The 23,520-nt window shown below is 50.2% G+C and overlaps 1 protein-coding gene across 1 annotated transcript in view; it reads left to right on the top strand.

Annotated features, from left to right (window-relative positions):
* Positions 1-452: 452 nt before the first annotated feature.
* Positions 453-23,520, top strand: part of MYOCD (myocardin) — a 37,301-nt gene continuing 14,233 nt past the window's right edge. Inside the window, exons 1-5 of the mRNA XM_027691640.1 lie at positions 453-805; positions 11,080-11,145; positions 15,376-15,431; positions 20,016-20,091; positions 22,291-22,452. Of these exons, the coding sequence (XP_027547441.1) occupies positions 751-805; positions 11,080-11,145; positions 15,376-15,431; positions 20,016-20,091; positions 22,291-22,452 (415 nt within the window). The 5' untranslated portion in view covers positions 453-750. The remainder of the gene's footprint in view (positions 806-11,079; positions 11,146-15,375; positions 15,432-20,015; positions 20,092-22,290; positions 22,453-23,520) is intronic.

The following is a 23,520-nucleotide window of genomic DNA, read 5'->3' as shown; positions in this document are numbered from 1 at the left end:
GCTCTGTGCGGGATCTGTGAGCCGGACACGGCTCTGTGCGGGGACGGGCGGCAGCAGCCGGAGCCAGAGCTCCGTTTGCCGAGCAGCCGCGTCCTCTAGCTCCCTGACGGGGAGGGTGCCAGGGTGGCACTCACGGGGAAGGACCTTCACCCAGCCGTCCCCTCGCCCAGGGCACTCGGCCTGAGCCCAGCCCTTCCCTTGGGGACACTCAGCCCCCGAGCCGCACCGGCCGCCGCGGGGGGAGCGGAGGGGGCAGGGCCCGTCTCACACCACGCTGCAAAGAGTTAATCCCGGCTCTGTTGATATTTCCAGCGGCTCCCAAAGTCGGCTGAGACGGGGAGCGCCCGGATTGGCTGCGTACGGCCGGTAGTAATTAGTATCAGATATCAAACTTCTGTCTTTGCTAAGACCCTTTCCGATAGTCGCTGCTCCCCGCTAGACGATGACATCAGCCAGGACACCCAGCTGCTGGTAGTAAACTCCGGGCGGGAGGAGGCTCCCGCTGGCTCCACGTTAATTAGTTCAACACAGCACAAGGGGAGCAGTTGGTGTCTGTGGAGGGTCAGTGCTGGATGGGACCAAATCTTACAAAGCCACTTGCTGCTTCTTGCCAGCCGGCTGTAAAAGGACCCAAAGAGTCCAGGAGAGCTGGATGAATCCTGAGCACCAGCCACGGTCTGGTCGGCTTTTCCCTGTGGAGGAAGTTAATGGTTTAAGTGAGGGGCGTCTGGATCTGGTCCCTGAGTCACCATGACACTCCTGGGGTCTGAGCACTCTTTGCTGATTCGGAGCAAATTCAGATCAGGTAGGGAAAACCTTGAGATTTCTCTTAAACCTTCTCTCTCTGGGAAGCCGTAGCCACCGACTGTTTTGCATTAAATGTTCGGAAGCAGCACGCGAGCAAAGATTCGAGGGGTTGTAGAGCTGTCACGGCTTTGCTCTTACAGAGACTGTTCCACAAGTGGAGAGACGCATCTTCCTTCCTCTCTGTTGCTTTTTTTTCCTCCTGGTTTTTCATTGTCTTTGATTTATGTCTGTGTTTTTTTCTGGTAAAATTGCAGTTCCCAGTTCTCCTGCTCCGGCCCTGCTGCAAAAGATTTGGGCAGGAAGCCAAAAGGGCATCTGGGATAAACAAGGTGCCTGCCGCCATCCGTGTATTCCAGGTGCTCTGGCGGGTCCGTCTGTGACAGTCGTGGTGTGGCCGGGCCCGACACTGTCTCTGACAGGCAGGCAGCCGAGCTGGTTCCATTAGGTTGTGACTAATTGGAGAAAAATGAATTTGAAGAAATGCGTCATTTTTAGAAGTAAAAATAACAAATGGAACATGAAAAGTATTTAAAGTGACATCATCAGAGAAATAAAACCAGAGGCACACAATTGATTGCCACTTGCGGAGGGCTTGCAGTAAAACATGCCTCCGGCTCGTAAGCCCGGGGAAGCTCCGCTCAGGGGCTTCTCCGAGGACGCTCCCCGTGAGTGAAGGTGAGTGAAGGTGAACTATGGGACGGTCGCTTCTAGATCAGCCCCTCTGCTGGATGTTCATTCCTTTAGTCACTGGCTGTGTCTATAGTAAGTATGCTCTGTTTGGGAGTGGGTATCTTGACTTGTAGTTTTTTTCATAACATAACTGCAGTTTTAACAGAAATGTCAAAAAATGTTCTCGAGGTGCTTTCTCTGACCTTCCCAGAGGTGAAGATCTCCCTGGGAATATTATCTATGAGGATGTTCAGACAAATCAGCTGCATGTATGGGATGCTTTAAAACCGGACAGGGCAGTCACGTTGGAACATGCACCCGCTCTGGCATGTCACCCACGCCGTGTGTGTTTTTGCCTCCTTCTGCATTGTAGATAATGAAATTGGAGATTTATGATACTGACAGGAGATATGAGTGGTGTTATCAGGATCTCTTAGATAGCTGGGTGGTCAACTTAAACTTTGTTTTCTCAGCAAATACAAAGTTGGCAGTTGGTTGAAAACCCCAGAGTGTGTGTGCAAACACAACTGTCCTAGTCTGGCTCAATTATACAAAGCTTGGGTCCAGGTCTTTGGTGTGGTTTCCATATCCCTCTGATCTTACATTTCATTAGATTAAGTCATTCCTTAAATTTTGTTGGTATATTATGGTACACTGCTGTTCATTTGAAAAAAAATCTCTGTCTGTAACAATTCCTCCAGCATGTACAAAGCAACACTGCCACCTCCCTGAGGAGCGGAGGATGGGCTGTGCATTGTCCCTGCATTCTTTTCAGATGAACCAGGGTTGTTTTTAAGGCTCATTTCTGGTTTATTTGTAAGCTGGCTTTATTATGGAACCAACAGTGGGCTCTCTAAACATATTTTTCAAATGATTCTCCAGGAAAAGTAAACTTTGTGGGTCTTTGCGTCCATAAATTCTCGTGCCTTTCAGCATTTCTAGGACAGTCAATTTGTGGGGCATTCTTATTCATGACTTATTCCCACAACTGCCTATTTATTTTGTTGGAGTTGGGCTTGCCAGAATCCCAAATGCATGTCTGCACCTCGCTGTCCCCACGTCTGGAACCACTACAGGTGACATGGGACATGGCCACAGCACAACTCTGGGTGTCGCAGTGTGTGAGACAGGGGAGGAGAGCAGGATGCTGAGGAACACAAATAAGTCAATAATGCTGCTTTCAGTTTGTGTTGGATTTTTAATAACATGGGGAATAGAGATGAAAAAGGTAACATTTAATGAAATATCTTTTATGTTCAAAGTCTCTATGGGACAGAGTTTCCTCTGGTGTCCCTGCTCCGTGTGCAGGCTTTGTCAGCTGTAAAGCCCCAAGTATGGCAGGAGGTGCAGAGCTCTGATTTACCATCCTCCATTTCCTCGGAAGAGGGATGAAAGTCTCAAACAACCCGTCACCCTGCCCCACACCATCCTGCATGGCTCAAGGGCTGTCACACAGGGCAGCAGCAGTTTCAGGGAGCTGTGTAGCTTGCAAAGAGCTGGGAGGGATCGGTCCCCAAAATTCCAAGCCCCAAGGAGCCAGGCTTGACAATGCACCATCGCTTTGGTCTCGTGCAGGCAGGTGTGAGGCTGGTTCGGGAAGGATTAGCTGTGCTCCATGACTCATGATGAGTCTGAATCCCTTTTGAAGGATTCCAGGACAATATTAATGAGGGCTGAAATAAATCTTAGTAACTAAACTTTTGCTCTCTCTCCATGGCCTGCACATGCTGAGCAGCTGAAAGAGCTATGTGAGTGTGTTAAATGGTTCTAGAGGTACATTACTTGTTTCCTCATCCCAGAATCCCTTTAATCTCTGTGTCATGCATCAGGGAGAACGTGGAGCAAGGAGGTGGCAACTAGAAGGTGGTGGGATGTAGGTGTGGCTCGAGCGTTGTCTCTCTGGTCTCTCGCTTCCATCTGGCAGCATCAGTAGCAAGGAGAAGAAAGCTTGTCCAGGAGAGGCTGGTGTGGTGGTGGAAAAGCAGTGGCTTTTCACAGAGTGACCAGCAATCCTCCCTGGAGTCCCATGGTGGTTTCTCCTCTTCTGGTCTCGCCAGTGGTCCAAGTGAAGGACCAGCAAAGCTCTGCCATGTGGAGAAACAGCAGCTGCCCCAGTGCTGGGCACCAGGAACCACTCCAGAGGAGAGAGGTAAAAACACCTCCATGCTGCAGTCCTGCAGGGTCCCCTTCCCCTTCCTCGAGGATTTGTGTGCCTGTTAATTTTGTCTGTTTTGCCAAAGATAAATATTCTGATCTGAGGTCATCCTGACAAATTTTGCAGGAATGATGATTCTTCAAGTCTGCCATGGTATCCCATGTGCTCCAACTATCAATGGGATTGCACTAAATCAACTAGGGCATCCAAGTGCTGTTCCAGAAACACATTTAACTCTTTCCAGAGACAATAATGTATGTGATTTGCTTTAAATACAAACCAATTATTCTCCAGCAGCGGCATCAGACACAACAGACAAAACTGACAAATGCAAATCTAACCTTAACCCTTACGTTTTCTTACAGTGAGTGGTATGAAAAGAGCTTGCAAGGCCAATGTCTGCCTAACCTCAGTGGTAGTTTAGATAATTGGTGAGAAGCGAAAGTTTGACACCATAAATAAGGCTCTGTATGGCTTGGCATGGGGTGGACACATGGGGTGGGTTTGCAGAGAAGCCTTGCCTGGCTCTATCAGGGAAAGGATTCATTCTTACTCATAGGGCTTGAATGAAGCTGAGAGGGGAGAGGAATTCATTCTGTCTGCCTCTGGTGGCTAGAGTGATTTGGAACAAAATCAGCAGGTCAATAGAGGCAGAGAAGAGAGTAGGTCATGGTAGGGTGCTAGGCCAGGCATTTTGGCCAAACCTTTATTTTTATTTTCCTGGTGTCCAAAGATAAAACATGAGCTTGTGTTTCCTCTTGGATTGTGAACTCATGCAGGTCATGGTCAGTGTGTGTGTTCAAACCATGGCCTCATTGTAACTGATGAGACTGTTTTGTGAAGTTTTTGTAAAACATCGACTTTATGTAGATGGATTTGTGCTTGGTTTTGTTTTTCTGGCATCTTATACCTCAGTGTTTCAGTAGACAGTCACATGTTTCTCTGTCAAGTCAGGCGTGTGTTGTAGCACAGATTGAAACTACCTCACTGTGCTTCAGGGGACATCTGTCTGGGCTGCTCAGGGGGTGCTGGAGGGAAGACTCCAAGGTGAGAGCCTGTTCTCAGGACCATGGTGAGGTCAGAGTTGCACATCATGATGGAGAAAGCCCTCAGAGGGATTTCACAGCTGGTAGTGCCCATTTGGTGGTCTGGGCTCCTTGCTAGCTAGCTGTGGTCCTGTGTCTCTTCCAAGGCTCCTGAAGACCCAAACTTGGGGTTAGAAATGTAGTTCTGACTAATGTAGACAAGATTTTCAGGGCAATCCCCCAGATAACACACACATTTGTAGCACATCTGCCTGGGAGAAGGTAAAATGCTCCCACTTATGAAGTGACAGCACAGGAAGAGAGAAAGCAGCACCCACCTGGGAAAGGACAGACTGGGGCTTTCCATGGCTGAGCAGTGCCGTGTCCAGCTTCCTGAGGTTCATCTCTGCTCACATGGTCCCCATAGGGGCCATGTTGTCAGAGGGTAACATGGGCATGGAGATGTGATGCTACAGAGAAATCCCTTTGTGGCTGATGGCTGTCAGCAGAGCACAGAGCCATGGAGGGCTCAGGACAGAGCCTGGCCAAGGTGTTTTGCAAAACAGCAGCTCCCGACAAACAAGTGCTGTGGTGCTCTGCTGGTGTCAGCACCCAGGAGGTTGGCTGGCTTGTCACCCAGCTCGGAGTGACTCCACATTCACCCACATCAGGGATTTGATGCCAGCCTGCTGCCCAGCTGGAACAGAGCCCCCTGCTCCCAGCCCTGCCCATGGGACACCCTGCTGTGGATAGTGCTCCTGCTCCTGACACAGCTGCAGAGAGAGACAGACACAGCCCTGAGAGGGCCACAAGCAACATGACTGCACCCTGCCAGCATTCCAGCTCTGCTCCGGCCCTGTTGGGACCTTGGGACAGTCAAGGCACCCCGTGGGGCAGCTGCTGTCCCCCACTGTGCTCACACAATGCCTCAGACATTACATGTAAAGCCAGTCTCAGAGCCTGCAGCAGTCCTGCCTTTGGAGGGAAGCTTGGTCCAAAACAGGGCCAGGAACTGGACTCAATGATCCCTGTGAGTCCCTTCCAGCTCCAGATATTCTGATTCCAGGGCTGTTTTCTGCCATCCAGTGTGTGAGCAGGGGCAGGTCACCAGGTTCCTCTGGGAACACACCATGGCCATGGACAAACCCCTGTTTCACATTTGCTCAGCTGCTGTTTGACAGGCAACAAAACTGCTGCTGTTGCAAACAGGAGTCCCTCCTTCCTGTTCCCAGTTTGTTGCCAACTCTTCCCTGGCCCCAGCAGAGATGTCCCCATCCCGTGCACCACTGATCTGCACTCGCCCTCCCCAGTCCCCAGCTCTGAGCCACAGAGGGCAGGAATGAGCTGCTGGGGTGGCTGGCAGAGGGGACAGTGACTCGCTGCTGCTTTTTTAGTGGCAGTGTCAGCTTCAGCTGTTTGTCACTGCTGACTCCCATCACGGTCGTGCACTTGGGCCCAGCTGGCATAAGGTGGTGCCTCTGCCAGTCCCCAGAGGCACTGGCTGGTGCAGCACAAAGTGCAGGGAGCAGCAGGTAACTGCCCCACCGCGAGTTCTGGCAGCAGCAGTGACCCATTTCGGATGAGAGAACAGCAATTGCATTGTTTGTGAACGTGGTTCCCAATCAGAGCAAAGGTGCTGGTGCAGCCTGGGCAGAGAGGAAACCAGCAATTAAAATAGATGTGGTACTTGGGGGCATGGTTTAGTGGTGGGCTTGGCAGTGCTGTGTTAAAGGTTGGACTGGATGATCTTAAAAGTCTTTTCCAACGAAACAATTCTGTGATTCTGTGAATTATTGGGATTTCACTTGAAACTATGTAAGAAAACTGGAAAAAGCTGAAGCAGTAGGGACTGTGCCTCAGTCAGTCCCACTGCCAGAGGGTCCATCAGAGAAAGGGGCAGATTCTGGGTCAGAAGTCAAGAAGCAGCAATAGATCTGCATCTGCCCACCTGGGCAGCTCGACTCAGCTGCAAGAACAAGCTGAATGCTGAGACAGCCTTGTGCATCCTCAGTTTCCAGAGAACCTGCTCTGGCCACTACGTAAGTGTTGGTGGGAAGGGACGGGCTCTGATCCATCGTCCTTCTTGGAGACAGATTGTCCCCAACACTAGGTCAAGTCAGCCATGGCTTTGCCTGCCTGTCCTAGTCCTGAACCCTGCCAGGAGGGCACTCCTCTCTCTCCTCGTGCTGCTCAGCCCCCTGTGCTGCTGAAGCCAATTCTCCAAGCAGAGGATGGTGGTAGGAGTGCTCTGGCAATACCTCAGTGTGGGAGATGCTCTGGGGCATGTGATAAAAGTCCCAGCCCACCCAGACTGTCTGCTGAGCACTGGTCTCAAAGCGCCCTCAGAGACTGAAGCAGATGGTCAGACCTGCCTACTCCTGGGGTGGAGAGAAGATTTGAACATGTCTTTTCTGTGCATCACTAGGCCAGGCAAGGCTGAAGCTGTCCTCTTAGCTTCCTAAAGCTCTGAGTCCAGGTCCTAGAGAGGAAGATGACTCATGACTGCAAGTCACAGGCAGTGCTCAGAGCTTGGGTCACCAGAGGCAGCTGTGACTGACAGCAGGAGGTCTTGTGTCCACCAATGACACAGTCCCACTGCAGAGCACATTTCTGAAAACTGTTTTCAGTTAAGGGACTTGGTGCTGGCATAGAAGGGAGGAGCAGTGTTTTCTAACAGAAGAAGTTCACGAACAAAATCACTGGAATAGGTCCGACATGTCTCACATCATCCAGGGAGGATTTCTCATCATGGGGTACCACAGGAGGGAGCAGGGTTGCTGAAAGAAAGGCTTTCTCTCAGCTGGTGGCAGCTGGTGGTGTCAGCACAGCTTGGTACCACAGGACCAATGTGTTTGGCTGCCCTCTGGCTGGTACAGCCATTCAAGCTGGTGCAGGCAGGCAACAAGGATGTTGGGGGTGGGGGGCCAAGATTGTCTCTTCAGTGCTCCAGCCGCCACTTTTGTATCATAAATGTCCTTCTAGAGTGTTACCCAAAGCAATTCTCTTGAAAACTAATAATATTCATGAAAAATTAATTCCCGTACATCGAGGGTGGTGACACTCAGAGCTCAGGACTCCAGCAAAGGAAGAGGACAGAAATGCAGCTGGTGAGACACAACCTCAACAGATTCCAAGGAAAGAAGCAGCTAAGTGGTGGTGGTTTGTATGGTGCCAGGGGCTCCTCCAACCCTGTTTTTAAGCACTGTTGGTTGTAAGGGAAAGGTGCAAACCCTGAGCTGGCATCTGCCAAGCTGCAACACTGCCTCAGAGGCTGCTTTCCCTCTTGCTGCGGGGATGTTCAGCATTATTGTCTGACACTGTCTGCTACATTTCTTCAGATAGTTTGTAACAGGCTTTGGAAGTTCACAGAGATATTTATGGGAGTCAAGTTATGTGTCCATGCATAAGGACACACAGATTTGGGTGAATATTTGATGGCTGAAATAACTGTTTCAATGGTCGACCTTGTGCTGCTCCTGGAAATGGCCAGCACTTGCACTCGCCTGCCCTCACATTTTTTGACAGCATGCCCTGAACAAACAAGGCTGGATAAACTTTTCCTCCTTGCTCTGTGGCTTAAGAATGGGCCAAACTTAAGGAAGTTTGTAAGCTCAGCATGGTCCACAATGAACTCTGTGCCTCGGGGAGGTTGCATGACCTGCCAGGGAAGAGCTCAGCTCCCACACTCAGAGCAGTGAGTGGCATTGCTGGGTCACAGCCTTTTTGCCTGTCAGCATGAAAACCAAATTGGAGACTTTTTCTCCTTGCACAAAATTATCATTAAATAGTCCCTGATCCCCTCTGTGATGGTCTGTCTGCAGTGCTCAGTGCAGGAGGCAAAGGAGAGGCTGTCAGCTGGAGCATGGGCCATCTGCAGCAGGCTGGGATATCCTGGACTGCGCCTGGCTCTCTGGAAGGCCATGGGATCTGGGAAATCTGTGTTCCCAAGTGCTGCTCCTGCAGACAAGTAGAGGGAGACCTATGGCAGTGAAACATACATGTTTTCAAAACTTCTTGAATCACGGCAGATGATGAATCTTATACCCACTACACTGGAAATCATCGTCACCTTCCAAGATATGCTCCAAGGGATTTGTGCCATCTCCTTTTTATCCTCACTGGCCTGGCTGACAGCTGACTGCTCCCCGAGAATGGCAAATTATTTGTTTGCTAGGAAGGGCTATGAAATAATCAGAAGCAGCAGGGAATGTGGTTCTTGAATACACAGTTATCTGATTGTTAGAATCCCTCTGCCCATGTGGATGTGGAACAACCCTTGGTCTGGCCGTGTCGGAAGTTGCAGTGAAACGGTGCAAATAATTTGGCACATGTGGGAGCTGTGATGGGAAGTGACAGAGCATCCTCACTTGGGATATTTTACAGCTAGATGGGGAGGCTGCTGTGTCCTTGGCAGGGTGGTGTATGTGACTCCAGAAGGCTTTGCTGTCTCTGATCCCCGTTGGTGATGTGATGTTGTGTGTAAATTGCCTCAGTTGAAGGCAAGGGGCTCTAATGCCCAGGACACTGGACCAGGACTAGGAGAGCAGAGAACCATTCTTGGGTGAGCAACAAATCTGTTTTTATTCTTGGGCAGTCTCTGACCTCCCTTAGCTCACCTATTCCGTAAAGATCCATCTCTTCCTCTGGGAAAGGGCCAAGTTCTTGCACAGCTCTTCAGCGTTGTAAGCAGTCACAGAGAAGGTTCTGCACACAGGAACTGGGGTACAGCTCACCCCGTGTAAGATACCTGCCACAAGCTGGTTACCTTTTAACTGCCTCTACAGTCCAGAAGAAAGGATGGGCATTCCCAAGGCATGGACTGTGTTGTTTGGTTTTGAGGGCCCTTGAGGTGTTTGACTTCTGCAAAGGGGGTGCAGATAACGGAGTCCAGTGTAGGTACCAGAGTGTGAGGGTCTGGATCTGTGTCCATGGGCAGAACCAGCACCGACTGGGGGTGGTTCCATGGGGCAATGGAGGGCTACAGACTCTCCTGGCAGCAAGGTTTGCCAGTGACTTAGAGCCACCAGCTTCACCCTGGCCTAAGCAGAGCAGCACACACACAGACTTTACCAAATACTGAAGGCTACATTTTTCCCTCACAGCAAGAATCTACCTTTGGTGTCCTAAGAAGTGCTGGAATTTGACAGGAGATCATTGTCCCACACGAGGCTTTCACTGAACATTGCTTTGAATGTGAGATATGGTTTGTACAGAAGAAGTGGAAAAGTCACAAGAAATGGCATCTCAGGGAGCCTCATGCTCTGGGCACTGCTCTGGAAGGGATTATTATTGAGCTCCATCCCATGTCCCAGGGAAGCTGTGTTGGTGACATGAGCTGTTGGCAGAGCTCAGCAGGTTGCTCCTAAGGACAAAAAGGCTGTTCTTGCCTTTCTTCTCCTTCCAACGCTGGGTCATTCCAGGCAGCTGAGGGGAGGCAGTCTGGGGCTGTGCTGGTGGGCAGGGGATGTGTGTGCAGTTGTTTTGTGACTGCTGGAAGGTGTATGTCCTCATGGCAAGCTGTACTGAGCTTCCAGCAGGAAAGAATGGAAGTAAGTTTTATGTTCTACCTTGTGATACAGGTATCTTCTTGAAGACAAATTTGCAAAACCAAAGGTGTAGAAGTCAAAGTCAAAGTCCAGGCATGGCTACCTGAGAGATGGGATGAACTAACCTGTGCAGCCCTGGGCCATGCAGAGGTTTGCAGCCTTGCATGAGGCAGGCAGCAGGTGTGTGGTGGGCTGTGATTACATAATGCAGATATTGAGAGGTGCTTCTGTGTTGGGTGCCTGATTGATGCTCTGTAGCTCAGGCCATGGCACTCGCTGGGTCATTCCCATCTGTCAGCGCATTGCTCCCACACAGGAGTTATATGGGAGATTTGAGGTCCTTGGAGCAGTGCGTTCACAGAGGTGGCACTATTTGCTTCTCACCACATTATGTGCATCCCCTTGGTACAGTAAGCATATCTGCATCGCCCTTGCAGGGTTGGAAATGTGCTGCCAGGCCCTCAGAAGGGTGGTGGAGTTGGAAAGCTCTACTCAACCCACAGTGATGGGACGAGGGAGAACCTCCCAGCTTCAGAGTGCAGAGCTCAGCAACTATTTGAGCTGAAGCCAGGGTCACCTGAGGCCACTATTCCAGGTGCCAGGCAGGGCTCAGCCTGTCCCAGGCACCAGGTAGTGCCTGTGCCAGAGCAGCCCAGCCCTGCCCACTGGTGCAGAAGGGAGGACTTGGGTGGGTGCGGGCGCTCAGCTCCTCCCTGGCAGCCCCCTTGCCTTGGAGCACTCTGTTCACAAGGCTGGTCCAGCAGCAGCAGGGATCAGGGCCAGACCTCAGTGCCACACACAGACACTCCCCCCACACGCTCTGTATTGGCATCTCAGCACAATCCTGCACCTTTCCCTGACACTTTCTCTCTCACAGTTTTACAGCTACGGCTCCAGCAGAGAAGGACCCGTGAGCAGCTGGCAGACCAAGGCATCATGCCACGTGAGTATCTTCTGCCTTTTCCACCCACTCCTGGCTCAGAGGGGCTGTGGTCATCCTGGGCACTGCTGGGACACTGTGTGGCACCAGCTGCCTGCTCAGACCCACAGAGCTCAGAGCAAAGTGCTCCCAGGGGAACTTTGCTCCCTGCCCTGCAAAAATATGATGGTCCCTGGTGCTGTACAGAGGTGCTCAGCATTTATCACACAGACTATAATGCCCCTGCTCAAACTGAAGTCAGGAGAGATGTTTACCTTCCACCATCCAAAAGTTCAGCTGCAGAGTTCCCTGTCCCAGGGGTCACTGTAGCAGGACAAGCATATCCAACTCAAGCAGAAGACTCACAAACCTCTTCACGTAGGCAAGGGCAGGGAATCTCCTGTCCCCCTGTAAAAGCCAGGAACGTCTGGGAACCTCTATGGCAGGACGAGGAAGAGGTAGAGAGGGCCCATTCCAGAGGCTGTGGAGGGAGGCAGCCACAGGCAACTGCCTTGGCCCCAGAGTGGAAAGTCAGTCCCTGGAGGATTGAGATATATCCAGATCCATGTCTGTGCCCAGCCAGGACCCCACAGGGCAGGGCTATCAGGGTACACCTGAGGCCACTGAAACCCCACCTGGGCTGCTTGTGGCACAGTGACAAATGTGTTCCCTCTCTGACCTCCCTCACCCCTGCTCACCTGGCACTCGAGCCTGAGGGACAAGCTCCAGGACAGCATTATCCTGCAATCAGGCAGCATCAGAAAGTCAGTCGCTGGGGCCCAAAAAGTCAGTGAATGAAAATGATCCCTTCTGCACCTGCAGGTGCATCATGAAACCTGTAGCACCACTGGAGAAAGGATGTTGGCAGCTCAGCCCTGCTCGGTGGAATACTCTGTCCTGACCTGGCTCAGGCTCCACGTGCATATCTGTGGTTACCTGGGACCCAGGTAGAGGATCCTTTCTGTCTCATCAAGGACCCCTTGGGTTCACTGCTAAGATCACAATTTTCCAAGTGCTGTGTCACTTCTGTCTCTTCTGGTTGACCTTGAAGACTGTGATGCAGCTCTTGCCTCAACAGCAGAACAACACCTCACTAAGAGCATGGCTCTGGCACTGCTTGCTGCACCCTGCCCACCCCTCTGCCCTCCTGAACGATTGTGCCAAGGTAGCCAGCAACAGTCACCTGCTCAGGACATAATTGTCAGCATCAAGCACTAAGAAAACTTGACCAAGATGACAAAAATCATGATTGCCAAAATGATAAATGGCTTTAAGACTAATAAATGCATGTTCTTTCCATTTTTCACCTGTTTATTTGTTTAAACATTCAGATTTTGTGCTACCTGCCACAAAAGGGCAAGCACTTTAATCACAAGACTCCAGGAGCTGAAGCTTTAAACAAAATACTGTGACATTTGTTAGAGGACTGCAAGAACCAGGAATACAGTCCATGGCCAAAAATATGTCTAACATCTCTGAAATTGCAAAGTCCACTCTGTAAAGGTGTGGACACATGGACAAGGTGCAGGACAGCTCATTGCACGCTCACAGAGCTGCAGTGCCTACTGAGAGGTTTGCACACCTGGCACTGCTCTGCAGGGCTGAGCTGGCACACGTGGCACCCAACAGCTCAAACCTTACACATTGCAGACCACTTATTAAGCCAAATTTATTTGATGGCAACTGAAGTGTATTTTCCTGTTACTTACAGCTTCTTTGCACTCCCAACTTCTAGGCTGAGATTTTGCAGTCTGGTTTCTGTCCAAGAAGACCATTTTGGGAAACTTGAGCATAGTTCACTCACTGAAAGTAATAGAAGAAAAGGCACTTTTGCCATTATAAAAACAAACATGCAGAATTTTACTGCTGCATTTGACCTCAGGAGGAAGTGTCAGGAGTTAGCATTTAATACATGGGAGCCCCAGCCAGCTTCCCTATGGCTTGGGCATGTGCAGTCATTCCTCATGAAAAACAAGTCTTTGTTAACCTTATCTTCCCACGCCCTGTTGGCTCTGAGGACCATCAGGTGAGATTGGCTCCAGGAGGTGCACTAGGACAGGATCTCAGTTCACAGCTATTGCAGGAGGTCAAGAAATGAGCCCATATGGCTGTAACACACAGGGGTTGAGAATCTTCTGTAAAGAGAAAAGAGAATCTCTTCTGGAAAAAGTAAAGATGGGCATGGCTGGTCTCCATGGTGAGAGGCAGGTTTGGGCCCATGCTTGGAGCATACACATGGCACAGCAGATTCTGCACAAGATGCTCCTGATGCAAAGCAGTGCAGATGAGAGCAGAGCCCATCCCATTCCTCAGCCTCACTGAGTAGGAAGTTTCCAGTTCATGCACTGGCACACACAGATTTATTGCCCCAGTGCAATAAATTTGCAGAGCCAGCAAAAGCATTTTAAATCAAGAGCATGCAGGGTCACTTGCAGAAAGGCAGCTATAGGGCTGAGCATGGATAAACCCTCTCCCTAGACCTGCCCAGACACCTGCCCTGGGCCAGATCCTGCTCACCTGCCTAAAAGGAGGAGGAGGCAGATTGCAGGATCAAGGATTCCTCAAGACAGGATTCCTCTGACTGTGATGGAATGCAAAAATAGCTGCTCTTGAAGACTCTCCTGCTGTACACAGCCACCACCTCATCCTCTCACTGAAACCTCAGAGCCACAGTCCCAGGGTTATGGACCCCTCATGCAGCAGCTCTGCCTTGGTGCTTCAGACCCTCAGCCATTTCGTGCTGAGATGTCATCCCCTGAACAACCACTGCCATGTCTGTATTTGTTTTGCAGACTAATACAGGCTGCAGCATCCAGATAATTCCTCCAAAAATCTTGATAAATCACTGAGCTCTGCAACACTTTCCTCTAGAACAGCATGGTGCTTGGTCAGTGCCTGTAGCACACTGCCAACATCAGTACTGCACAGTGAGCAGGGTTGGGAAAGTCATCTCTCTGGCTGACTTCATTTCTCCTGTGCACTATTTGATCTTGCTTCTGATCAAACCAGCTGTCACCAGTGCTTGTGGCTGCTCACCAGAGCATGACACAGCAATGCTTGTCTGTCCCTCTGCTTTCCAAATGTCAGGAGTAAGAATGTGCCTTCTGTGTTTTCCTGTGATTCACTGGAGGTTCCAGGGATTGCCTGGGTGTTGCCTACCAAAAGCAAGTTCAGAGGGCCCCCAAACCTTTCCTGTCTCTCCTCAGTTTTCTCTTCCTCCTCCCCTAGACTGATGGAGGATAACATGTCCTGTGTGAAAATAGTTTCTGTCTTTATTGCATCCCATTCAGAAGATGGAAAGAGAATTTCTGTTGCCAAACAAAGAGTTGCAGCAGACTGTTTTTGTGGGTCAGGACATCTTCCCCTTCCTTGTCCCAGTGGGAACAGTGAGTTTTGCCTGCTTACACAGCCAGAAAAGAATTTCTGTAGGATGTGAGAAGTATTAACCCCCTCACCATGCAAATTCTGCCTCTATTTCTACTAAACCCCAGTAAACAAGGAAATGTGCAAATTCTCCATGACTCCAGCACAGACTGATGGGACTGCTGTTCACTGGTCCAAGAGCCAGGGATGATTGGCCTTTTTTTGGGAGCCCCTCTGAGTTAATCCCCCTTGGTGTCAGGAGGTGGTCTGCTGCCTGGTACCTAGCTGGGCCAGGGAGGTCCCATGTCACACAGCTGCCTCTGGGCAGGGAACAGGACAAATGTCCAGTGAGAAGGGGTGGGACAGTCAGTGATGGAAGAGGGACAAAGGACCACAGTTCCAGGGCCTTCCCCTGCAGTACTGTCGCTGCACCCACGGACCCCAAGAGCTGAGGCAGTCTTAGTTTTCCTGCTGACCTCAAGCCTGAGTCACCTGCAGGTGAGGTCCCTCACAGGTGTTTCCTTTTCCCAGATCTGTCTTCTGGAGCTGTGGTGCCTTCCATGACCTGCAGGGAACATTCCAGGGAAAAGTCCTATCTGCTCTCTGATGTGTCCCACAGAGCACTGTGTTTCAATGCCTGCACCCCCTCCCTGCCCACGTGCCTTCTGCTCTCCCCCTGCTCTCCATCTCCCCTGCTCTCCTGCCATGGACTGGCTGAGAGCATGGGATTTCCCAGAGCTTTCCTAAGTTATTTTTAGGCAGTGCAATAAAGACAACAGCTAGTTTGTGTTGCTATTTTTATAGCACTCATTAAAATGCTGTTGCTGAATATCCTGGTAGCTGCTTGCTTCCGCTCCTGTGCTGACTGCTCCTCTTTCTTTCCTGTTGCAGCACTGAAAAGCCCATCTGCATTCCATGAACAGCGAAAAAGTCTGGAGCGAGCCAAGGTAACTCCTGCGGCCATCCCGTGAGAGAACACGTGGGCTTGCTTTGCATGAGTCACAGGGTTTGAAAGCACCTTCCACCACCATCCCTTCCTCTGGCATCCTCCATGCGGGCCCTGTGGCCAAGGATGAGGGGCAGAGCATCTCCCCTGCTTCCAGACATGGGGTGTGCTCACAAATGTTCTGGAGCGCCTTTCTCCGAGCAAGGAAGGCTTAAAAGGGCAGAGGGGGCATCTGTGCCGTGAGCTGTGGGGTTTTACAGCAGCCTCAGGGTTTTGCAAGGGGCCATGGGCAGGGCACAGCTCAGCATGGCATTGGCAGACCTTGCAGTGAGTGTCCAAGCAGTGGAACTGCTGCTGTCCCTCCGGCACATCCACAGCCTGTGCTGGCTGCTCTGCACTCCTGTGTCAGCCAGGTTAGAGCAGGGCCAGCAGCAAACAGGCCTGAAGGATCCTAACTAGTTCTCTGCAGCGGGAATGCAGCTGCCTCCTGGAGTAAATCCCCAGGGAGCTGACACTTGTCCCCAGGCAGGAGCCTGGCTCTGAGCTCCGCAGGGCAGCTTGGCCACTGGGACACAACATCCAAGGGGGAAGATGGCCAGGCTCCTGTCCACCCCATTATCTGGCTTCCCTAAATACTGCTGAAGGCAGAGATAAGATAAGTAGCCATTTCCATAACGAATTGAAACTCTGTTGATCACCTTTTGGGAAATCACCCTTGTTTCCCAAGTGCCATGACTCAGCTGGAGGGGTGACCACAGAAATCACACAGTCATGCAGGTTTTGCTTGAACACAAGAGTTTGTTCCATTAATCCACAAAACGTGCTTGCAGTCACATGGGAAAGGCCCCTCGCAAGGAAGAATGATTGTGAAATACAGAGTAGTGCTCTTCTGAACTTAAACACACTCCAAATCACTTGCCCCGAGTCTCCCATGGTAATAAATGGCAAGCATAAGAAACACAATATGACTCTGAAAAATTAGTATGCTTACAAAATTTCAAGCAATCCAAAGTATCCTTGAAGTGTCATATATTTTATAGTTTAAGTATACATTTGTGTCTCTGTCTTTCTCTTCAAAAGCTTTCCCTGGCTAGTTGCCTGGGGAATGGGAAAGGATGGTCCAGTCTATCCCAAACCTCAGGCGTTTTTAGAGCGTCCTAAGGAAGACACTGAGCACAGCCCATAACAAACATTGTTCTCTTGCAAGGTTGCCCTGCTTAGACCTGGGACAGGGAAGACCCATGGCTGCTTCCAGATAATTACTCAAAGGCATTTGTTGTTTAGGTGATATTCCTCCCAGCTGATGTTGTGTGAACAGAAAGCAGATAACAAGAACTGTTCCTGTGTTCTGAAAGCTCTTCTGCTTCAGCTGATGCTAAAAAGCCCACATTTGAAGCCTTTCTCCACCATTTGCACCCCAGAGACACAAGGACAGCTTATAAACAGATAAGGTCCAAAGGAATTGAAGTCATAGCAGAAACATGAGCAAAGCCACAGCTGTAGGCCAGCAACTGGAGCTGAGCTGAAGTCAGGACCTGATCCGAGGAGTAGCTGGAAATGCATTAGGTGATTTTAATTGCACTTGGGTGCAGACACCAGCTCGCTCTGACCTGGCACAGGAACCAGGCAAACCTGCCCATGGTCCAAGCAAGGGATTGTATTGGTGGAAGTAAGCTGGGAAAAAATACAGGGGTAAGGGTAAGGCGTTAGAAAGACTTCAGTAAATAAAATATCTATTATTTGTTTAAACATGTCACTGGCTATGTTAGAGGCTGGCATCAGGCCAGCACAACAGACTTTGATGTTGGTGTCCTAGAATAGATTGCTGGGTTGGAGGACTGAGAGCAGGCTGCCTTTGCTGAGGCAGGCTGGCTTTCCTGAGCCCTGGCTCAGTAGTGCTTGAGCACTCACCCAGCACTCCAGCAAGGGTGGCAGAGAGGGACTGCAGGGGCTCTTGTGCCTCTGCCCCAGAGCAGAACAGCCCCACCTCAGTCACTCCTGACTGACGTGTGAGCACCCACATGCCGGGGTTTTGAAGTTGTTAACTCACTTGTCTACCATTGGTTTCTGTGTTGCCATAGTTATTATATTGTCTCCTTGCATTGGCTAGCCAAATGGCCAATCCCCTCCTTTGCCCAGCAGCCCTTATAAGCTGCGGGAAATTTGAATAAATCTCTCTTCAAACTCCAGCACCCACAGACATCCCACTCCCCAGCAGCTGCTCTGGTGTTCTCTGACCTGTGCCGTGAGATGTGTCCTCTCATTCCCAGCTCAAGCTGTTCAGCTGAAGTTTGAGCACGCTGCTGGTTCTCCTAAATGCATGCACGTGTAGAACTGTGTCTCTTTTTTCTTGTAGTACTTTTAAAAGCTATTTTGCATCCTGTGTCCCTGCAGCAGTCTCACCTCTGCCTGACCAGCCTCCCCTCCCTTCAGCCCCTCCTCACTGATCCCATCTCTGACTCAATAATGATGTCTGTAGCTGTTGTCCAGTCCTTGTCCATGAACCCTTTCAGATCTAGGGCACAGAACAGGGCCTTGCTGCTGCTGTGTCTGCACTGGGCAGCTGACACCCTGTGCTGTGTCTCCTCTGCTGGTTTGGGGTTGTGGGTCAGCTGCTGATCACTAGATTCTCCAGAGCCTTATGTAGTTTTTCTATGCATTGAGTAACTAATTTCTGCCAGGGTAGTGACCACTTCAGAAGAATCTCTGGTGCATTGTCTTCATCCCCCACAGTGCTTAACTAATTGGCTTAGCTGTGGCTAACTGTGACCTGAACACAGTCCTTCCCAAGTGTCCCTGATATTGTATCACATGTATTTCAGACCATCTATTGCTCTAAATCATGGTGCACTGTAATCTGTTAGCCTTGAATGATTCAGAGTTAAGAAATACATCTTCTGTCATCCAAAGGACTAATTAATATATTGACTAGCAGGAAAAATTGCTGCATAACAGGATTTGATATATTCTTCTGTTTAGACTGTGAGCCATTCCCAATTCCTCTGGTGATCCACAGCCATGCTCCTTTTTTATGTTAGTCTTATCCAGACCAAATTTCTCTGGCTTGCGTATGAGAAAGCCGTGTAAGATAATGTCAAAACATGTTTAAAGTCAAGCTACATGACATTAATTTTTTATTCCTGTAACAGAAAACTGTCATCTCTCCATAGAAGGAATTTAGGTTGATGCGATGTGGTTTGTTCTTGATAAATCCATCCTGGCTGTTTTTCACCTCCTTGCTATCTTCAAAATCCACTTATATAGATTGTTTGATTACTTGGTCCAATATCTTGCTGTCTGCTTTATAATTTCCTGGTTTCTTCTCTCCATCTCTTCTAAAGCAAGACATTATACTTTCCTTTGCCCAGTTTCCTGGAGAACCACAGATAGTTGCTATTACTCTAGCCCTGTGTATCCCAAGCTGCTTGGGGACGTTTAACTCCTCTGAGTATTCTCTAACCTGTTCTCCAAGCTAATAACTGGAGCTTCTTTTCTGTTGCTGAAGGCTCTTGGCTTAGCCACCTGATTGATGAATAGCCATTTATCTGTTTAGTGAGGATTGTTTTAAAAGGCATTAAATCCTGTGGTCATCTCAGCAACATGCACAATTATTTCTCCTGTTTATGGAACACAGACAGCACTTTCCATTGCCTGATCCTGGCTGCAGAAGTGCTTGTAAGATCTTTTTCTCGTGAACCTGTACATTTTTTACTGTGGGTTTCCAATTGTGCTCCAGCTCCTTGTACTATTCTTTAATATTTATTCTTAAGATTTTAACCTCTTTGAACTATGAACATATTTTGGACTATTTCTTCTTGCAGCTCAGCTTAGCAAAGAGCTAATCTTGTCTAAGTTGTGCTCTAGCTTTTCTTCACCAGGGGATAAGCTTATATTTGTATTTTTGAGGTCAGCTGCCCTCAAGGCTGACTTCCTTGGCCCTAATGGATGGTTACTGTACCTCTGTATGCCTCTGTGTTTCTAAAGCCATGAGGGAGGTGGCACAAGGTCCCAGGACCATGTTCATCACAAGCTCAGCTGCAGTGATCTGCAAAATGGATTTTCCCAGCCTCATATCACAGCTGGGGTGAGGAACCACAGAGCATAGGAACTGCAGGAAGGTTAAACCTCATGGCTGACCTGCGTGGAAAGTCTGAGTATCTTCATTACTCGCTCCTGATATTCTACCCCAGAGTGCCAGCTTCCCACAGGCACTGCTAACAGGACGCCCCAGAGCTGTCTTGCTGCAGCTCTCAAAGGTGCTGGACCTGCACCATTCCCAGGGAATAGGTCCCACCCTTCCTGTGAGCTCTCACAATACTTCAGGCATCAGAAGCCCAATGGTGATTGTAAAGGACACAGGAGTGGGTACAGTGATCAGTCAGCAGCTCCATGCACAGTGTTCCCCTTCTGAAGAACTCCTGCTCAAGAACAAGCCGGTGTCTGAGTGACGAAAAATGCCATTTAGGATCTCACTCAACCCAGCTTGTAATAAATCCAAAAGAGCTATGGGATGGCACAGGGGCAGGTGCTCTCAGTACCTTATTGCTGCTCCAGCCAGGTAACCCTCTGCATTTGTGTTCTGCAGACTGAAGATTATCTCAAGCACAAGATCAGAAGCAGGCCTGAGCGCTCAGACCTGGTCAACATGCACATTCTGCAAGGTAAGACTGCCCCAGCTTCCCACAACTCCTCGTGTCTCCTGCCCTGGGACTCGTGTCCTTCCTCCCCACTTGTGTTCTTTCAGGGCTCTCATCATGATTAACTTTGTCCCAGCGGCTCATGAGAGACAGACTTAAACGGGACACAGTTTGTATGGAATTCTCTCCAGATCTGGTCTTCAGGAAGCAGGACACACTTTTTTTTATTCCCTGACAAACGCGGTCCCAAGACCATCTAGTCTTTCTCCCATCTCTGCCAGAGGCCATCATGAGATGCTCTAGAGAACAGTGGGTATAGAACAGCTGTGAGAGAGAACTCTGTTAGCCACAGGAGCTGATGTCTGATCATGAAAAGCAAACCCAGAGCATTTGTTGTCCAGGGCACTGAAACTCCTATAGCAGGTTGTTGTAACACCCTCCCAAAGTGAATCTTTTGTGTTGCCATAATTCCAGATATTCTGTGGGACAACTCATGCAGTCAGTGACCCAAGCACAGCTGTATAAAAAGCCCTGCTATCAGTCTGTGAACCACAGCAGCTCTCCCCTCTCCCACCATGGTGTTCCCTCCCAGCCAGAGACCTGGCAAGGCTGTATCCCATCACAGACAGCAGAACCCCACGGTGTCCCTCCTTATCTCCAGAGATAACAAGATCCTTAGAGACAGAGAGGATGTGCAGCCTCCCTCCCTCCCTCCTAGAGCTCTGTCAGTTGGCTGGAAGAAGCAGATCACTCTCTGGCAGCTGTAAATGCTGCCCTCTGCTCTCAGCATGGGTGCAATCTTTCTTCCTCTGGCGGGCAGGAAGACTGAGCCAGTGTCCCATGCTGGATCAGTGTCACTGCCTTGCTTTCCCCTTGGGTTTCCATCCCTAAAATGGGCTGGCACCATTGCTTAAGAGGTGAAAGTGTCTTTCCCTTGGGTTAAATAACAGAAGCAATATGGCCAGGAGTTGTGGACAAGGGCTGTCAACCAGATGTGGAGGCAGCTGCAGCCCTGGGCATGGACAGGGCCAGGCAGGGCCAGCCAGGGCACAGGGGAGCAGAGCCTGGCTGTGTACTGAGCAAGCTGCACATGCTGCCCCACACCCCCTGACCTGGAGGCTCTGCTCACACCTCTGCCCATCGTGCTCTGTGTTCCATGGAGGTGCCTTGGCGTATCATGAACTTACATGTACATTTTGTTCACAACAGGACCTAGAGGGGATTGCAATTGGCCAGATGAGACACTTTGCATCATCAAAGTGCCTCACAGACACACCTTCTGTTACTGTTCACCTCGAGGAGCTCATTTGTGTTCACTGGTCTATATAATCTGAGGCCAGAAGTGGCCCTAGACCAGCTCTCCTGGCCTCTTGCAGAGAATTTTCCATGGCATGAAGCCCTTTAGCTTGTGTTGCTGACAGTATCTCCTCCAGATCAGTGCCCAGTCTTTGAAGATAGCACAACCTAGAATCAGCCATTCCTACTTTAGACCCCCAAGGGTATAGAAATGGTCTAGTTTAGAAACCCACTCCCTCCCTACTCATGCCTGTGCCACCATAGGAGCCAGATCAGCTTTGCTCAGGAAATTTTCTGTTTAAGTTGCTACTCTTCTGTCACACTCTGCAACTGGGGTCTTCTCAGCTGGCTTTGGTAGGGCTGTAGCTTCCAGATCTACCTGCTGTGCTCTTCTCCAGCTCGTTCTTCCCTGAAGGCCTGGAGCATTGTAGTCATGTCACCTCTGAAAGTCCACAGCCCAGCACTCACTATTTTTAATTCCAGTGTAAGCCATTTACTCCAGTTGTCAAGCACTGCTAATGGTTCTTTTCTCCAGCTGTTCCCCAGAAGTAGGGATCCATCTGCACTAGCCCACAAGGGCGAAGGTGCTTCTGGCAGGCAGGAGCTGGAGACCCCTTTGGCCCTCATTAGTCTCAGCTTGTTAATCACAGGTCACTCCTGGTCCTTGCAGAGGATGCTCCAGCTGTAGGCTGGGTTTGCAAATCTAGGCTGGTAGACAGAGGCTCTTGTTTGGGTAGGGAGAAGCTGGGCCTAAGGCTCAGAGGAGGACCCATGTCACAGATCCCACCAGCCCCACCCAGTCCAGCAGAGCAGCTCCTGCTGTGCCCTGAGCCACACTCAGGTTTTGCCCACAGCTCCCAGGGCTGTGATGAAGGGAAGCACTCGCTGAGGTTTCCCCTGGTCCTGATGCCTTCTTTGGCCTTTTAGACTCGGCTGCAGAGGGGTCCATTCAGTCGACTCAAATGAAGCTGAAAAGAGCCCGACTGGCAGATGACCTCAATGAAAAGATCGCTCTCAGGCCGGGTCCTTTGGAGCTGGTGGAGAAGAATATTATTTCCGTTGACTCTGCAGTGAAAGAGGCCATAAAAGGTAGTGAAAGGAAAGGTGTGTGTTGTGTGTGCGCGTGGAGCAGGGCGGGGGCTGGCGAGGGCACGAGGAGGTACCACAACGACTGCAGGAAGTGACTGACCTGGACTTAGGAGCTGCATTTATTGCTTAAATTTCATTATTTTCACAGTAGGCAGCCCAGTCCAGCACAGCTTGCTCTGTCTTATCCTGCCTGTGAGCAGAGAGCTCTCACGTTAGAGCAGTGACACTGAAACATGCACAATTGCTCAGCCATATACCCACAGAAGAGCCTTCCTTCTTACACCTCTTCTCTCCACAAGGCTTTGAGCGTGGAAATGCTACTGTTGGAGACAGAACGTTCCTTTCTCCTGTGTGGGAGAGGACCTGGGTGCAGAGGTGTGGTTGTGAGGCCAGTCTGGATTCTCCCACTTTTGCCCTGCCAAGCTCTTACATCCCAGTTAATGGGGGTGAAGTGGCCCCAGTTCAGTGAGGCCATGGTTCTTTTTTTTACCACTGATGCTAGTGGTATGAAAGGCCTAACAGAGCAGGATGCTACATCTTGGGGGTGTGAAAGCATCCCTGGGGAGTTTGGCTGCTGGGGATTGTGGAAGCATCCCTGGGATACCACGCTTCTGGGGAATATGAGAAGCAGCCTACACAGCCTAAACCCCAAAGCAGGGGACACTCCTCTCAACCAGTACCCAGCACTCGCCTTATGCCCAAGCCTGGTTTTCCTCCATCACCTCCCCCCCAGGAGGGAGGCAGAATCCTCTACAATTACTTCCCCACAGGGAAGCTGGTGCGGAAGGCGAAACAGAGCAAAAAGGTGACTCAAATTTCACAGGGCCCAGTGCCAGGACAGGGAGGTCTGAAAGCAGAGAAAAGGAGCAGGAAAACCAGCAGGGTCCTGCAGTGACAGGACACTAGCCTGTATTTTTGAAGCCTGGGGCCATCTTTACATGTCCAAATTGGTGCTCGAGTCTCCAGTGAGGCACTGAGAGGTGCTCTGCCCCTGGAAACTGCTTGTTCTGTTGCTCCTGGTTCCTCAATTCATGGGATCATTTTCATTGGCATAATCCCACATGAAGT

Source organism: Neopelma chrysocephalum, unplaced genomic scaffold (assembly GCF_003984885.1).
Source record: "Neopelma chrysocephalum unplaced genomic scaffold, ASM398488v2 Primary Assembly neopelma1_84, whole genome shotgun sequence".
Taxonomy (NCBI): Eukaryota; Metazoa; Chordata; class Aves; order Passeriformes; family Pipridae; genus Neopelma; species Neopelma chrysocephalum.
Note: the sequence above shows the minus strand (reverse complement) of the source record. Positions and strands in the feature narration are given on the sequence as shown.